The sequence below is a fragment of the Nyctereutes procyonoides genome, unplaced genomic scaffold (genome assembly GCF_905146905.1).
Source record: "Nyctereutes procyonoides isolate TBG_1078 unplaced genomic scaffold, NYPRO_anot_genome, whole genome shotgun sequence".
Classification (NCBI taxonomy): domain Eukaryota; kingdom Metazoa; phylum Chordata; class Mammalia; order Carnivora; family Canidae; genus Nyctereutes; species Nyctereutes procyonoides.
The window spans coordinates 2,002,865-2,022,128 of record NW_026575162.1 but is presented as its reverse complement, the minus strand read 5'-3'; the positions used below and the strand labels follow the sequence as shown (position 1 = coordinate 2,022,128).

The window sequence follows — 19,264 nt, the reverse complement described above, 5'->3', positions numbered from 1 at the left end:
ATGGGAAATTAAACTACAGGGGAAAAGTTATAATTTTAAAAAACTCTCAAGATTTGTTTTACTTTTTATTTATAATTTGCACCTTAACTTTATTTTTTTTAATTTTTATTTATTTATGATAGTCACACAGAATGAGAGAGAGGCAGAGACATAGGCAGAGGGAGAAGCAGGCTCCATGCACCGGGAGCCTGACGTGGGATTCGATCCTGGGTCTCCAGGATCCCGCCCTGGGCCAAAGGCGGGCCAAAGGCAGGCGCTAAACCGCTGCGCCACCCAGGGATCCCTGCACCTTAACTTTAAATTTATATAAAGTTCACAGAATTTACAATACTACTAACAAAGCAATTATACCCCAATATATAAAGATTCACCTAAAGATGTAGAAAACTATTCAGTTTCCCCACTTACCAATTTCCTTATTTATTTATTTCACATATTAGCTACCTCTCAAAAAACTCAAAAAGCTTCAAACTCAGGAACATTAATTTTCCTTTCCTGTCTTCCCTTTTTCTTCTATAACAAAAATAGGTCTCCGATTCTAATGAGTCAGTTTTAGAAGAAAAATGAGCAATCATTAGCAAATGCTCAAAAACATTTGGAACTTGAACTGCCATCAGAGCCAGTTAAAAGAATTATGCAAGAAAATATGCTACATGACTTTACAGATACAACTTGCTTTTGACCTAATGGAATTACCACTCCGCTTGATCACCTTATTTGTCTACCTTGATGCAGAAAAACTTTCTGGGTGTTTCTAAAAAAAAAAAAAAAAAAATAGATTTGCCATTACTTAGGCTGTTCATCTCAGGGTGCAGCACAGGTCCCATGAGGAATCTTTAATTTTAATAGCTCCAGGCATGTCAAGGGTACTAGTGGGATGCCCTTCCAGAAATCTACATTTGTTTAAACAAAGAATTTCCTGGGAAAGAATAGTACTAAGAATCCAAGGTGCAAAAGTCTGAATCAAAGACAGTAAGACATTATGAATTGTACATGGTACTGGTCCCCAGTGGACTCAGGGCTGAGTCTTAAAGGCAGGCATTTAGAAAAATAATTGCTTAACTACTACAGCTGTGAGACTACAAGGCCTCGGTAGTCTGAGTACCAGCACCAAGAGACAGCACCCTCAAAACAGATGGGAACTATACATTCAAATACCTCCAGGGAAAAGACAACTGATAAAAACGGGTGATTTGGAAGAGGATTGTGGTAAAAAAGAAACTGTAGGCCTTACCAGCAGGGGGCACTCTATTCAACTCCAGCAGATTGTTGTCCTCAGAGGAAAAACTACTGCTGCCAGCACTTTAAGAGAAGTTTGAAATCCAAAATGTATAAAATAAAATCTCCCAGTTTTTAAATGTTAGAAACCAATTCATTTTCTTAAAACCACTGTGCTTGCCTTAAAAAAAAAACATCCATGGTCAAACCAATGACCTATGAAGCAGAGATAGTGCTCTTAGCATGATGAGAAGTCAACAACATTAACAGTACTGGTCTTGCCTGCATCACACATCAGCAATGACATTTATGGACATAAGCACTGGTAACACATTTGTGATCACTTCTGTGATCAACACACATATCAGCAGCACAGCAGCTGCTTTTGATGTTCATCTATTCTGCACCTACTCCAAAGAAGCTGAACCATGCCTGAAGGAAAAAAAAGAACAGAGACAGACATACAGCCATGCTGACTGGTCTGTTTATATGCATTACTACTAATCACCAGTGGTCCTTTATACTATCAATAATATATATATATATATATTTACAGACATATACAGTAAGTAATATGCCAATATTTCCCTAGTTTTTATTCTCCCAAATAACTTTTATACCAACCTCTCTTCCCAAATCTCCAACATCTCCCCCACCACCACCCTCTGCTAATGACTCTGCTTCCCATTTCACTGAGAAAACAAGAAGCACTCAAAAAATGTTACCCATGCTCTGACCACCACATCTAACAACCTACCTACATCTGTATCCATATATCCTTTCCTCTCCAATTACTATGGCTACTCATATTTATTTAATCTCTTCATTTGGTGCTGGATCCCATCCCCTCTAGCTTTGTACTTAAAGCCCTTGCTCCAGTCACTGCTTCCTGTTCTCACCTTTTATCAACTGTCAACTTTCCCTTTCCACTGGTCACTTCCGTATTAGTATAGTGCACTAACATACTATATAATCTCTGCATCTGTGATAGGCAGCCTCTAAGATGGCCCCCAATGATTAGTGCCCCTCATATTAACAGTCTCCGAACGTGCCTTCCTACATTTAAGTAGGGTTGGTTTGTGTGAACAAAATCCAGAAATTATAGCATCTATTTCCAAAATAAGGTTACAAAAGACCCTAGCTCTTTTATATAATTGCTTCTAACCCTTTCTCACTCTGATCACTCATTTTGAAGCCAGCTGTCCTGTCACGAGAGCACTCAGGACCAAAATGATAAGGAACTGAGGTCTCCAGACAAGAGCCACCAAAGAATGGAAGCCTACCAATAATCACGTAAGCAAGGTTGGAAGCAGATCCTCCAGCCCCAGTCAAGCCTTGAAATGACTACAATTCAGGCCAACAGCTTTGACTGCAACTTCATGAGAGATCCTAAACCAGAATCACCCAACTATCCACTCCCAGAAGATCCTTGACCATTAGAAACTGTGTGAAGTAAAACATGTTTGCCATTACACTGACAAATTGTGGGTAGTTTGTTACACAGTAAAGGTTAATTAAGACAGCGTCTAAGAAGAAATAAACCCACCCAACTCCACATCCCTTTAGCTAAGGTCCCATCTTGTTTCTTCTCTTTATATAAAAACTCTTTGTAGGAATTGCATTTAGTCACTATCTTCATTTTCCTTCTGCTATTCCCACTTGGAAGTCTCTTGAAGATAACCAATGATGTTCATGTTATTAATTCAGTGGTAAACTCTCAATTATAACAGTTTTGTTCTGCTTGAGAATATTCATTTCTGCCTCAGAAAAACAAAATGAGATAAATGAAAGTCACACATACAGATAAAAAGTAAGTAAAGCACGTGTGTATAAAACAAGGACAAAAAAGAAAAGGACAGAAGGACCAAGAAACATTTAACATTCTTGAGGCACCTAGTTACTACATATACTGAAGATACAGAAGAATCAGGATATACTAAATGTATATGAGATGTGAAGAACACAGTATTCATGGGGCTTCAGTATGGCCCCCCATCAATGATACCTATTCTGGCTCCATGTGTCCACAGCCTAAGAAACACAAAACCCATAGCTATTCTGTAGGTTAATTGAATAACTAAAGCTGTAACCAGGCATACTTGTCCCTGGATCTGTCCAAGACAGCGTGTATTTGGACAGGGTACTGTCCAGCAGGAAAGGCCAAAAAGGCAGAGAGGGGTAGGACATAAAATACAAACTCTGTGTACCTCAGGATTCAGGTGATCCTTCCACCAACTTGTACTCTATCATAAGGATGTTAACTAATCTTGTATTTTTCCCCTTGCTTCTTTCCAAGTATTTCCCACTTATTTAATAAATCATGTAATATAAGCATTTTGTCCATGAACCTTTTCTTCTACAACCTTTGGGATGGCTTGCCTGGCAGTGTACTTGGGAGTCTATCACTGCATTAGAATAACTGGCCACATGATATAGGTCCTCATCTGATTCTAGAAACAGAATTTGACAGTTACTCACTGTCTCTGAAAACATTTTCCTTACTTAGCCTCTGGGTCATTACTCTTCAGTTCTCCTCCTATCCCTTTGGCCATGTGTTTTTCATCTCCTCTGAAGTGCTAGAACCACTTTATTACTCCCTATTAGATAGCACATGCAGTTTCACACTTTAAATAGCATCTACAGGCTGATGAGTCTCAAATTTTTATCTCTAGTCCCAATATTTTACCTAAGCTCCAGACAGTTTAATACCAAACTTTTACTATCTACCTCAAAACCTATTCCTCTCTTGCATCATTGCAATGGTCTCCTAAATGGTCTCCCTGATTCCCAACTTAGACCCACTTTAGTCTACTCCCAACCCAGCAGGGTGACCCTTCCCAAACAAATCAAACCGTATTAATCCTCTGCCCAAAACTCATAGGTCTTCCCATATCCATCACAGTCAAATCTAAAAATCTATGACCTGCAAGGCCTTATCTGGTTTCCTCCCATCTCTACCCCCACCACTCACCAGCTTGCTCACTCAGTCCCTGCCATTAAATAAACACTCCAACCATGTTCCCACTCAAGATCTTGACACTTGCTACTCCTTCTTCCAGGGGTTCTCTTTCCCCAAAGAGTTGTGTAACTTGCTTCCTTATATCCTTCAGGTCACTGCTAGAGTATCACCTTATTAGAGAGGATTTTCCTTTTCACTTTTTGTAAATACAAACTTCTACCTGCCCACTCAATGGCCCCCATCCACAGCATTTCCAATACTCCTTGTCCTGCTTTATTTTTCTTCATAGTCCAGACTACCACCTGATATTTGTTTATTGTTTATTTTTTCATTGACTGTCTCTCTTACTAGGTATTAAGCTTCATGAGGTCAGCAATTTCTACACTGCTTATTTTACTTGCCTAAAACCTAGAGAATGCCTAGCATATAGAGAGCACTCAAACGCTACTAAAAAAAGTAAGTGAATGAGTAACAGTAATAGGAAACATTTCCATAGTGAGCCTTAGCAGCAAGGAAGGGCACTTTACATGAAGGCAAGAAGGTATTGGCTAAAGAAGCACAGGCCCTGCAGGTCCCATAAGCCCAGTAGACTCCCAGAACTATCTGGGAGAAGGGCTGTAATACGAAAACAACAGGTGAGGACAAGGCCATAGAAAAACTGTTCTGTGGTAATCATGGCCCTACAGGAAGAAATTAACTAACAGGAAGAAATAATAACTTTATCATAAAGAAACCTGGAAGATACCCTCTCAACCAAGTGATCAAAGTAATATCACCAATAATTTGAAAAATAAATATTATGTACTTCTTTATATGATACACTGAAAACACAACATAACTTCTGTGGCATTTCTGCCAAAAGCATGTCACCGGAATCTAACCATGAGAAAGGATAAGAAAAAAACTAGTATTAAGGACATTCTGTAAATGAACTGGCCTGTATTCTTCAAAAGTGCCAAAGGCATGAAACACAAGGACTCAAGAAATGTTCCAGACCAAAGGTGACCAAACAGACATAATGATTGAATGTAATGCATAATCCTGGATTTTATTTTGCTAGAATGGGTATTATAGGGATTATTGGCAAAATGTGAATATAGTCAGTAGATTAAATAGTAGAATTCCATCAAAGCTATGTTCCTGACATCGACAATTATAGGATTACATAAGAAAATGCCCTTGTTAAGAAATACACAGTAGGGTGCCTGGGTGGCTTAGTCAGTTAAGAGTCTGCCTTCAGCTCAGGTCATGATCCTGGGGTCCTAGGATTAAGCCCTGTGTCGGGCTCCTGCTCAGTGGAGAGTCTGCTTCTCCCTCTCCCTCTCTCTGTGTGTTCTCGCTCTCTCACAAATAAATAAATGTTTAAAAAAAAAAAGAAAGAAAGAAAGAAATACACACTGAGGTATATAGAGGCAGAGGTGGACGTTATGTCTACAATTTATTCTCATAAAGTTGAAAACAAAATTGTCATATGAGAGAAGATTAAAATAGCAAAATGTTACCATTTGGGAAATCTGAGTGAAAGTATATGGGATTTCTTTGTAGTACCCGTATAACTTTTCTGTAAGTCAGAAGTTATGTCAAAATAAAAAAAAAAATTTAAGAGAAAAACAAACAAGCAAATAAACTAACCAAAAGATTTAAAAATATAATTGGGAAAAATATTTTCAAAATAGTGGCTTCTATTTCGGTTTTTAAAAGATAATCTCTCTGAATATTCTAGTTTAAAATTAAAAATTATAACCATGAAAGAAGAAACTGTATCACTACACTTCAAATATATTTTAAATAACATATCCTACCAAACTAACATACTAGACTACTTCCTATATCTAAATTTCATTTAAAAACTAGAAATAAATGCCATGAAGGAAACTATCATAACACTAACCTTCAGAGAAATACTGTAATTTCCAGATAATAATATTTCTATTTAAGTTATTTTACACATTTTAAATTAACATAATCCAAAAAATAATACCCATGATACTTTGAGGATTCAATACGTCCTACTTTCAATTGAAAAACCATGAAATACTATAGAAGAACCTTAGAACAGTACAAATGTAAAAGAGCTGATTTTACTTATTTAAATTCAGTGTCAATTAGCTGTTTCAAAAAGGAGACACAACAGAGCAAAATTACCTTCATGGACTGTAATGCCACAATTGTCACACTGAATTATTTCATCAGCATCCTCGCTATTATCTCCAAGACAAACACAGCAAATCAGAATGTGGTCCATTTTTTGAGAACTCCAGTTTTGACTCTTCTCAAGAATCAGCGAGTCCTAATATCAAAATATATCAGAAAATCACATATTTAACTTAAAAGATAACTTTAATAACTAAAATTCTGTTATTTTATGCATTTCTAAAATTATGCTACATTCTCCATTCTTTTAGTAATTTCAAAGCATGCTACATTTGAAAAGTCCATTTCTTTGTCAAATGATCCTCTAAATACCCTCAATTTTTCACTTTCTTTGCAAGTCCCATATTCTCCCTCCTTTAAGAAATAAAAAAGCAAGCATGCAACTAACAACTCTTCATCTGCTTTGCCATTCCAGATTATAGTCTGATCCCTTAAACTAGGAGAAAGGAAAAATTAGCCTACAAGTAATTATTACTCCTACAATGGGTTTAAAAAGTGTAACACATGGTTCCTACACTTTGGAAGCCTATTATCCTGCCTGAAGAGAGACAAGACACACATATATTAAACAAGAAAAAAATCAATCCAAGATAACATATAAGCAAATATGCATGTGATGGCATAATTATAAACTCTATACTTAACTGCTGAGGAATTCAGAAGTTTCAGAGTCATCAAACTACTGGATGACAGATCCAAGAGAACCTGAATAGGCATAGCTGTATAAACAGGTACAGAAAACCATCTAAAGGGACGCCTGGGTGGCTTAGCAGTTGAGCGTCTGCCTTTGGCTCAGGGCAAGGTCCCAGAGTCACGGGATGGAGTCCCACATTGGGCTTCCTGCATGGAGCCTGCTTCTCCCTCTGCCTGTGTCTCTGCCTCTCTCTCTCTCTCTCTCTGTCTCTCTCATGACAATAAAAAAAAAAGAAAAAAAAAAAGAAAACCATCTAAAAAAGGATCCAAGTTGTCTAGTTGCAAAAGCATGAGTACTCTATTAACTTTATGTCAAGAAGTACAGAGTATAAACTGATAATAAGGATACTGAGATAATTATAAAAAGAGAAAGACATAATAGATAAATATAAAGATACAATTTCAAGAAGGAAAAGAATTTGCTTTAATTTAAACTACATTACAGATTTAAACTTTAAATGGTTAACAATATAGTAATTCTTACCATATTATCAGATTGGACATTATATAAGATAGCACTTGAGTCTAAATGTTTTCATTTAGGAAACTAACCACTGTTTTTTATATTTTTATATTCTTTTAAACAGACCAATATTCACAGGAAACATTTAGAGTCATCATTTCATAGAAATTTGTAAATGACACTTGAATGTCACAATAACATTTTTTTTTCAATTCTGTGTTATACATCTAAACTTACAGCTAATCTGTAAAACAAATCAGAAACAAATGCAAAGTCAGGAAGGAGGCAGTATCCTTGCTCTAGAGAATCCTACTACTTAAAAACTGTAGATTTCATTTATTTATTTTACTACTCTTTGTTATAAAACCAAAGTAATTTGGAGGCTTTGGACATGAGTAGTAAATAAAGGTAAAAACTTCCTAAAAAGAAAACTCACATTTTATAGTACATTGGTACACTGAGTAAAACAAAAATACCTCCAGATTTTCATATCAGTGATCTTGGATTTCATTCTCAGTTCTCATTTAATAACTATTGAATCTCAAAGCTGTAGTTTTCTTATCTGTAAAATGGGATGGCAAAAGTAGTACCTACCTGATGAGATTGGTGTGAAAATTAAGAAGATAATTGTATGGTAAAAATGTCCCTGAGACATACTGTGTACTCAGTAATTATGTTCATTCCCCTTCTCCTTTCGTAATTATTTTAGGTGGTTCAAGAAAAGGAGTATAAGCTGCCCATTTATTACACTGAGTAATCCCTTGGACTCCCCCCGCCCAAAAGTTGTAACCCTCAATGAGCACTGCTACTTTAAATATTTTCCTGTGGTAAGTCCAAAAAAGACTTTTCTCCCAAAATACCACATCTAGGGTTTAAAAATAAAATTAAAAAAAACAAAAAAACAAAAAAAAAAACCTCACACTAGAAAAAGATCTAGCCAATAACCAGTTTGATAACTGACAGGCTACTCATGTAAAATGGGTTCTGCCAATACTTCTCTGCTGGAAATAGCCAAACTGTGGAAGGAGCCTCAGTGTCCATCGAAAGGTGAATGGATAAAGAAGATGTGGTTTATGTATACAATGGAATATTACTCAGCCATTAGAAATGACATATACCCACCATTTGCTTCAACATGGGTGGAACTGAAGGGTATTATGCTGAGTGAAATAAGTCAATCGGAGAAGGACAAACATTGTATGTTCTCATTCATTTGGGGAATATAAATAATAGTGAAGGGGAATAGAAGGGAAGGGAGAAGAAATGGGTGGGAAATATCAGAGAGGGAGACAGAACATAAAGACTCCTAACTCTGGGAAACGAACTAGGGTGGTGGAAGGGGAGGGGGGCAGGGGGTGGGGGTGAATGGGTGACGGGCACTGAGGGGGGCACTTGACGGGATGAGCACTGGGTGTTACTCTGTATGTTGGCAAATTGAACACCAATAAAAAATAAATTTATTATTAAAAAAAGAAAAAAATACTTCTCTGGTGGAATTACAACTAATAAGTCCTTGAAAAAAGGTTTACCCCTGTGGGAAACAAGTACATTTCTATGGATCAGAAAAAGTAGCATTAATAGGTAGCTCTAATTCCATCATTTTCCTGTTTTTCCACTTTGCTCAGATAAAACAGTGAATGTCTAAATTGTATATCTATACCAATTTCTCTCTAAACATATTATCATCTAGAGGCAAACAAAATCAGCTGGCTCTGGCCCTCTGATTCACATCATTTGAGACACTTATCAGAAATCTAATGCAAAGAGAAAGAAATGGGGGGAACTGGAGCCCTGCCCAATGACTATGGATAATGCTTCAGTGGGAAAGTGTTACTAACACATTCTCTTAAAAAAGTATGCTCTAAATTATCTTTAATACATCAAACACAGGTTTGAGCACACATAACCAAACTATAAAAGCAAATTTACTATCAAATTTTTATTAGCATATTTCTGAAGATGTGTATCATTTTTTTTTAAGTTTTTGGACAAAATAGTTAAGTTAAACTTTTTACCAAAAGATATATCATTTGAAAATATGGTTTTTACATATAAATAGAAATTGGGAAAGTTGGTTCTGAATGGCACATGAGTATTACCTAGGATATAACTTTAATATTATAGAAGAATTTAATGTAATCGAATGGCAACTAGAAGAATAAATGGGGCACAATAATAATAAACCAATGAGTACTTATAGTAAATTATTTCACTCTTTTCCTTAGAGTTTAAAGTTACACCTCAAATGATAATATTGTCCAGTGTTCTCCATGGGTCTATTGCTTGTTTATGTATTCCACACAGATGATTATAAATAATATATACAAGGTAAATTCTAAGTTTTATATGTATTTAACAAAAGAGAATTCCTGAACACTTCATTCAAAACTAGAATTAAAAGAATCCTTATTGCTCTGATGATGAGAAAAAATTAATATACTGAAAAATCTGAGCAATAGGTCTTCCTCTAAGTTTTGAGAAAGTGAAATTCTCAAGAATCTGAAGTAATTTTTGTACAATATTTCAAACTGTATTTTTATGTATATTAAGTTGTTTTACTTTGAAATGTGTAAAAAGCATTGATAAGTCTGAAGTCCCAAATAGAAGTTGCTATTTATAAATAGAAGTTGCTATTTATAAATTTATAAATTTTAATTACCAAATATCAGATGACAATTGCCATTTCTTCATATCCATTTAACATCAATCTAATCCACTTAACATGAGAGCCTTTTATGAAAAGAAACCAAAAAACTTCTGCCTGAAAATTTCTATTGATATAATTTTCTGTTAAATATTAATCCTCAACCAAAGCTCTAGTTTCAAAGTCCTGAAAATGTGAACCATTTTTTGAAAATGCTACACCCCATCCCCAAAAGATTTATTTCAGAAAACCAAAAATGAATGTAACACCAGTTAATCTCAAAAGCATCAAGTTTGAAAATGGCATATAACCATATTCCAAGAGGATTGTTTAGACCACACTAAATTCAAAAAATGACATAATTCCATAGGCCAAGTAAAGTGCCCATACGTAGAAAATGCAAGGTTATCAAATTCCAGTTGTAGAACAATAGTTCTCAAGGTATGGTCTGTGGGACTCTGCTTCATAGGGTCCACAAGGTAAAGGCTATTTTCATACAAAATACTAGGGTTATTTGCCTTTTTCACTCTCTCTCTCATGGATGTATCATGTACTCTTCCAGAACTACATAACAGGGGATAGGGTCATCAATCCGACAATTTGTTGCTTCTGTATGCCTTAATTTTTTAATTCCTGAGTTTTAATTTAACCCACATAAATAGTAATTAGGGTCTTCAATAATTTTCAAAGTGTAAAGTGGTCCTGAGACAAAAAGTTCAGAAACCACTCTTCTAGAGTATTTCAAGGCCTATGGCATAGTCATGTTAAGACCATTAAAAGTCCATAGTTAAGGGACGCCTGGGTAGCTTGGCAGTTGAGCATCTGATGCCTTTGGCTCAGGTCATGATCTGGGGGTCCTGGGATCGAGTCCCAAATCAGGCTGCCCACAGGGAGCTTCCTTCTCCCTCTCCCTATGTCTCTGACTCTCTCTGTCTTTCATGAATAAATAATAAATAAACTCTTTTTTTTATTCATGACACAGAGAGAGGCAGAGATATAGGCAAAGGGAGAGGCAGGCTCTACGCAGGGAGCCCGATGTGGGACTCAATCCCAGGACTCCAGGGTCACACCCTGGGCTGAAGGCAGATGCTCAACTGCTGAGCCACCCAACTGTCCCTAAATAAATTATCAGGAAAAAAAGAGTTGATAGTTAAGTCAATAAAAGACCCCAGCTCCGTTCAAATAAAAGAAAAATCAAATTCCCTAAAAAACTTCAAAATTATTACAGTTTTGGAATATCACTTACATGATGTCCAACATCATTTAAATCAAATTCCCTAAAAAACTTCAAAATTATTACAGTTTTGGAATATCACTTACATGATGTCCAACATCGTTTACTTACAAAAGCACTTGACATAACAGCCAAGAAAGTAAGCTGTTTATAAACTAAATATAATTCAATTATGTATTTCTAAAATCACACTTTCAGTTATCTCTACTACAAAGTAGTATTTGAAAACATAAAGTAAAAGTAGAGGAAAGTAAAACTTCAAATATAACTAAATACATTTGTATTAACTAATAGATACTTGATACCTTGATGCCAAGGTATCACTACCTAAAATAGCCAGCAAGATTAAGATACAAACAATAGCCATAAGGCAACAAGAATTACCTTTAGTCATCTATTTTACAAAATCGAGAGCATATGAACAGGAAATTTAGAAAGATAAAAGAGTTTTCATTAAAATTTGTTATCTGAGTGACACTTACATAGAAGTAGAATCATCAAAAATTACTAGTCTTAGAGAAAAACAGTTACCAAGGTTTCAGGTAGAATTATTGAGGTAAAATGAACTTTCTATCAATTTTTCTACATTTCTGCATAGGGTAGAACAAAAGGAAAACTAACATAAGTTAACACCAGAGAAATAAGTTTTGTTACTGTAAGAAGAAAGTTCTTGATAATTTTATGGAGACCCATTTCCAAGAAATGCTCTGGAATCACATTCCTTTGGGACTTAACATAAATATATGAAGTCTCGTTATTTAATAAAGTCTCTTTTGGTGGGATAAAAAACCTAAACAGCACATGTGACCTTCCAATGCAACTTAAAGGACAGCCTACAACCTCTTAAGCAATATGTTACGCATTACACATTATTAACAAATGGATAATGTATACATTTTACCTGGCAAATTTCTAAACATATGTAGGTATTCCCCACACCATAACAGAGATCTAACTCTGCCTCTATCATTAGCCAGCCTACTTTTGTGAATGTCAGGCTAATAAAAATGAAGAAGATAATGCTACCAACAGGTAAACTTATTCAGTAGACAGACTGAGTATTAAATACTATAAAATAAGCTGGATACAAGCCTCAATCAAATATGAACAACTGAATTTTCCATATTTCTATTTCCCTAAATTGCTCCTGGGAATATGAAACTATTTGTTTTACAGCATTATAAATACTATATTATATTCCAAATGACAATTTCCCATTACCTAAAGAATTAGGATAGCACTGGAGGCAGACAACACTCTTCATATGAAAGTGGATAACCTAGAAGTTGACCAATGTTTATAATTTAAAATACAACCTGCTGCTTCATCAATCTAACATATAACCCCCCCTTATCTCCTGTTACTTATTTTTTTGGAAAGTAAAATATCACCAAGTTTTTAAATGAAACTTACTTAAAATAGGCAATCATTGCTATGCAAAACTTGTAAGTAGAAGGTAAAAGAATAAAGCACAGAAGGAAAATCTACCGGTTTAACCTATTGTGATGATATGAAAAAACAAAAAATAAGTGCTTGCTAAAGAAGTGAATTTTGTGACAATAAATGTATTAACAGAAATAACAGACTTAATTATTATAGTTCTACATGCTGATGTAACAGGTACATCTACATGTAAGATGACAACTCAATCTTGCTTCTGAAGAAAAACATATACATAAACACACAGACAAAGAGACACAAATGTGTTTGACTGAAGAATCTTGAATGTTGCATCTTGGGCCCAAAGGATAAACCTAACTTTCGGTAGTAGAACTTCAAGTGGAAGAACTGAGTCATTACTGTAGTTTTAGGACAAAAATGTTTGTCTTATGATAGGAGTGTTTGATTTTTCTTTTTCATTTCTTTGTAGAGAGAACTTATTCACTAAATATATGTAAACATATAGTTCATATTTACTCCCATACATCTAAAGCAAAGACTTGGTGACTATTCAGATGATGAGTGCTACAACTGGTAAAGGAATTAACCTTAAAATGAATCTCTAAAAGTCTGACGCAATCATTAAGCTGTTTTTGTCCTGCTCTAAAAAGTAGAAGTCTAAATTTTCATGTGGATATGGACATGCCTAAGTTGAAATAAAGGTGACCTTTGTTTTCATAATCCACTCAGAACCATTCAGCAGTCCTACGAAGAATGGGGTGAGAGGACAGAGAGGGAAAAGGAAAACTATCATAACCCTAGTCTCTGAATATAAAAATATTTCTCTAATTATAAAGACTGTAAGTTCCTTGAGGGCGGTGATTGTGAGCTCCTTGAGGACGGTGACAAATAGTAGATACTGAACAAAGGCTGGTTGACCAAATGAATAAATGTTACACTTAGGGTGCTCATTCACTCCCACAGCTGTCTATAAATAGGATTTCAAGGAAGCTACTTAATATAACGAGTAGAATGGTTTAGAGAAATTCCCTTTTCCCCAGACAGACAGATATCATAAAAATTGGGTTGATCTACCTCATTACTCTTGCTTTGAGATAGTGTCAGGCTATCATTGGTCAGTTCCTCATCATCAGCACTGTTTCTGCTAAGAACTTTACTCTTCTTCTTCTTGCAACCCCCTTCACTGGCAGGGCTGCTATGATCTTCATCATTGCCTTCATCATTCTCATCCTCATCACTCCCACTTCCTTCATCCTCATCATCCTCATTGTCTCCATCACTTCCTTCTTTCTGAGATGCAGATCTTCCCTTTCTCTTTACTACAGTAGGTCGCCAATCATTGTCATCTTCACTGTCATAGTCATCCATATCATTCAGCTCTTCCATGGATACAAAATCCAAAAGTGGTCGATTTCGACGAAGGTTCCACTTTTTTGGCTCACTTACTTGTTCCTCTGCAGTGGTTGTTGTAGTGGGGACTGAAGGAGATGTGTTAACACCAGGAGGACTTGTGGCTGGTGTGGTGGAAGCAGCAGAAGCAGCCACATTATCAGATACTGTTGCTTTTTCTTTATCTTCTCTCTCCTTCTCCTTCTCCTTTTCTTTCTCTTTTTCTTTCTCCTTTTTCTTTCTAGGTCTTTCTCCATTATCTTCTTCCTCCTTCTTTTCCATTTTAATTAACTGTTTTTCTGATGACAGTATTTCTTCCTCTGCAGAATTTTTAAGTTGTTCTTCTTTTACTTTAATATCTTCATTCAGTTCTTCTTCTAAAATATTTTCTTCAGAGTCACTACAGGAACCTTCTCCACTGTCCTTTGAAGGATCTTCACTTCCATTACCACTCCCTTCAGAATCTGTTGAAAATATGAGAAAAAAAAAACCACACATATGTATATACATACACACACACACACACAACGCTGACACAAATGAAACCACCAAAATTTGTGAGTAACTTGCAAAACAATATAAACAAATTTAAGTCAAAGAATGGTAGACATTCCCAACCTGATTAAATAATAAATCAATGAAGTTGGCATAATGGTTCTAATTCAGTATAACACTAATGAAGATGAATATATGTAACTCTAAATTAAAATATGCTTTAAAAAGAAGAGTACTATTTCATGTCATATAGCTCATGCTATGTTTGGTACCCTAGAAGCAATTATTTTTTCTAAAAGTAAAGGTGCTTCTTTTGAAATTGGGCATCTGATTTTTTAACTTAATGATACAATACAGACCAAATTCTTCTTCTCTTGCATCTTCAATTCATAAACTGAATTAACTTACAAGCATTGAGTCACATTCAGAACAAGAAAATTCTGGCCCAAAAAAACTTGGTCTCATTTATTTCACTCTTTACCCAAAAAAAATGAGCACAGGTATTTATGATAGTCAACATCCCTAACATACCAATCAATTTTAGGAGTACCAAGTTCATAGGTGAAAGGAGACAGGAGCAGTAGCACAATAAATGGAAGTTACAAGAGCAGCTGCCAATTTTCCTGCTGACAAGGATACTGTTCATATCACTAAGAGCCACCTAAACTTTCAAAACTTCTAGGCAGTAATTAAGACAGCCCCCTAGAATGAAAGAAATTAATAATTATTTTAAAAAGCTAATCCATCTTGGAAACGAGCAACCACAGTAGTCGCTAAAAAGACAGGCTTAGAATATTAAAGAGTTTGTGCAGAACTACAAGTGTCTAGCAAGTTTTTCCCATTCCTGCGTCAGGCAGCCCAGGCCATCTTGGCCCAACACTATTCAGCAGCTTTCTGATCCTCTTTACACCTAATCAAATAAATAAAAATCTAAAATCTGAAATAAGGGGGAGGAGAAAAATAGAAGGGAAGCTGGAAGAAGTAAGAAACAACTAGTCACAGGTCACAGCCAACACTTATAGTAAAATCTGTAGGAAAAAATAATAATAATAAAATCTGTAGGGTGATACATTTTTTGGGCCCATAATTAAGAAAAGGGTAATATTAAAATGGTGAGAAAAAGTCTGTGTTCCCACACCATTTTAATTTCTGTTAATTCAACCAGCCTTAGCCACTATAATTCAATGGACATTAAAAGTAAATAAAGTTAAAAGAAAAAAAAAGTAAAGAAAGTTGTAATTAGTATCTGGTTATCCAAAATGTCCTAGAAATCCTTTATAAATGGCTGATTTAAAAAAAAAAAATCCTCCAAGTCAAATCACAAAAAAATAAAATAAAAATTAACATACAATAGATATTGACTGGCCCTATAAAATAATTATCAATCTCAAGATTATCATGCAGGGACCCACAGCTTATTCAAAATTGCTATGAAAAAAACACTCTAATCCCACACATCTTAGATAGGACACGAGCAATCATATAGGTCAACAATCCCTTACTTGAAACTTCTAGAGCCAGATAGCTTTCAGAATTTTGATTTTTTTCAGATTTTAGAAGGGTAGCATGGTGCATACACAATATATTACACTAAAATTTCCAGTGAGGTCTAAAGCACTATTCTATACTCAAACACATTTCTGCAGTGAAAAGTATAAATATTTACAAGTATGATAAGGAAACACTACAAATAAACTATCATTTCCAGTTAGGTTTTACCATCAAACAAGTAGATACCAAACTCAGGAAACACATTTGGATTTGTATGCTTCTTGAATTTCAAAGAGTGTGAATTCACTATCACCCACAACTAGGTACTTCTTTTCAGTCCAGTAGTTCTACAAACCATTAAGAAAATTATGATTTTTAAAAATACCATTCATAATTAAATCCAACCTACCAAGAAACTATTTCTGGTAATATAATAAATAATAATAATAATAATAATAATAATAATAATAATAATAGACATTTTTAGATAAGAATTTTAAAAATAGCAAGCCAAGGTGACCAAACACTTCTAAGGCAAAAAACAGTCTCTGTGCACACTGACTACAGAAGATTGAAACATTTTGCAAGCAATGCCATAATTAAAAGAGATGGCCAAAATTAAGAAAGATAGTTTTTTAAAGTACCTAAAAAGTATTCCTAATAATTTTTACCAATAAAAACAACAGTAGATACAAAAGCAAGATTAACTGGGGCACAAATGTGAGTACCTAATCAAAACTGAGACCAATCCAACTTTGCTATTACTTGGTAAATTTTACGTAATGTTAAGCATTTTTATGATTTTTGTTTTGGTTGCTGTTGCCAAAGCCAATTATTTTTAAAAATATGAAGGGGGTTGCCTGGGTGGCTCAGTCAGTTAAGTAATCAACTGGTGATTTAGGCTCAGTTCATGATCTCATGGATCATGGAATCGAGCCCAAATAGGACTCTGCCCTCAGTGGGGAGTCTACTTGATATTTTCTCTCCCTCTCCCTCTGCCCCTCCTCTGATTCATACACAAGCACTCTCTCTCAAAAAAAAATAAATAAATAAATAAATCTTTTTTTTTTTTTTTTTTAAAAAAGCATGGGGAAATTGATACCCTGATTGTTTTTATCTTGTAATCATGTCTGGATAGAAAGCAATTTGAAAAGAAAAAAGATTCAAATGCTTTACATCTGTTAATTTTATTATTAGATGAATCTGAGATTTTTCCACAAATCCAAATCCTAGTAGCTTACCCAACCCTTCATTCTCCAAATATAATACATTATCCATACTCCAACTGCAGGCATCAGGAATATATCAAATTTTATCTGTCCTTGATTTCTGAAAAATAACTTCTTCATCTGATTAGTCATCATTTCTTTTGGTATATATGCACTTGAAGAATGGAAATAAACAATATTAGGTACAAGCATAGCTTGACAAAAATTACAATGAAAAACTCAGAGTCTTTTGCTGTCTATAATTCTATTTTTGTAGGCTGCAAAGAAAAATGTCTATTACAAATTCAAACAATGACTGTATCATGTTCTAAATCCAGCATTCTTAAATCTTTTTTTTAAAAAAAAGGTAGTAATAGAGAAATAAGTCAGATACTTTAAATAAGTCAGACGCTTCTTAGCATTAAGAGAATTCTAAAAAAAAAAAAGAAGTAATTCTAACTCTACTAAAATAAAATAAATTTTTTTCAGAAAAAAAAAAACTTTAAAATTGAAATCCCTCCTTTCTATTCAATTAAATAAAAGGTAACTTTTCTCAAATATACAATATATCAAAATCTCTCCAAGCAATAGCTATTTCAACTAACAGAAGTTAAGGAATTTTTTATCAATACAGAATTTAAAAAATAATCTTTAAGAATTCCTTCACAATTTTCAATGCTTAAGTTTTCCTCATAAATATTAAACAATAAAATTGGTATGATTTAATTCAGTTTTATTTTAGCTTTGCAATGTAAAGGATCACCTTTGTTCACCAGCCTTAATTAACTATTCTTTTCATTGATCTGGTACAATAGTAACCAGTATTTATAAATATACACAATACATAAGAGATCACCAATCTACTGGTTTCTTCAGTTATCACTTTGCAGCCATTTTTGACTAATCCTGTATTTTCTCTTTTTAAAAAAGCTAATCAATCAACACAACTTATCCTCTACTCATCATCTCTAGTTCCAACTGTGTCATTTATCATTTTCTGAATGAATCCAGATCAGTGATTCTCAAGTAAGAACAATTTTGAATTCTGTCCCACAGAGAACATTGGCAATGTCTGGACAACGAATGGTTGCCATGGTGGGGGACAGAAAGGGAAGATGCTAATGGCATTTAGTAAGTAGAAAACAGATGTTGCTACACATTGTACAGTAAACAGGACAAGCCTCCAATACAAAGAATTATAGAACACCAAATGCCAATAGTGCCAAGATTGGGAAACCCTGGTCTAGCAATATAAGGCCTTAACCTGACCTCATTATACTTGCCCAGGAGAATCTCTTTTATTCTTTTACTCATTCCTGATTCCCAAATATAAATGATATTTACCAGCCCCTACACTTCTAAACTTAATGTTTCCCTCACCTAGACTGCTTCTTTTTTAGTTCCTAGTTCAACTTACCTCCTCAATGAAATGTTCTAGATAAATCCAGTCTAAAGTGACTATTCCTTGACTTGAACTACACAAATAATCAATCATGCCTTGCATTGTTATTTTATTTATTTAATTTTTCCAATATTATCACATCTCTTTGTGAATTTACCATAATATCCAACAAAGTACTTTTAAACAAAACTACAGATCTATGACTATATCTTGATCCACTTAGCCAAAATTAGATTAAGTACAAAATACTACCAAAGTCTCATCTGACTCTTCTAGTTAATTTTCTAGCAATCTGGCCTATCTAAACTAAGACTCAAGATCTAAAGTTAATCATCTTACTTTGGCCAGCAGGTTAGAGGGGACACAGCACTGCTATTTTGTCTTATTTAATAAAAGCAATACATGCACTCATCTTGAAAAATATTCCACTTATATATCAGATAACTAAATGTAATCAAACCCCAATTCTAGGACCAAATCTCAAATATAACCACTTTAACTAGATCAAACGAT

The 19,264-nt window shown here is 34.6% G+C and overlaps 1 protein-coding gene across 2 annotated transcripts in view; it reads right to left on the bottom strand.

Annotated features, from left to right (window-relative positions):
* The window catches only part of PHF14 (PHD finger protein 14), a 217,288-nt gene that overhangs the window by 194,375 nt on the left and 3,649 nt on the right, over nucleotides 1-19,264 (bottom strand). For both annotated transcript variants that reach the window (XM_055314889.1, XM_055314890.1), the window contains exons 3-4: nucleotides 13,841-14,619; nucleotides 6,323-6,467 (exon numbers count right to left, since the gene is read on the bottom strand). In XM_055314889.1, coding sequence (XP_055170864.1) covers nucleotides 6,323-6,467; nucleotides 13,841-14,619 — 924 coding nt within the window. The remainder of the gene's footprint in view (nucleotides 1-6,322; nucleotides 6,468-13,840; nucleotides 14,620-19,264) is intronic.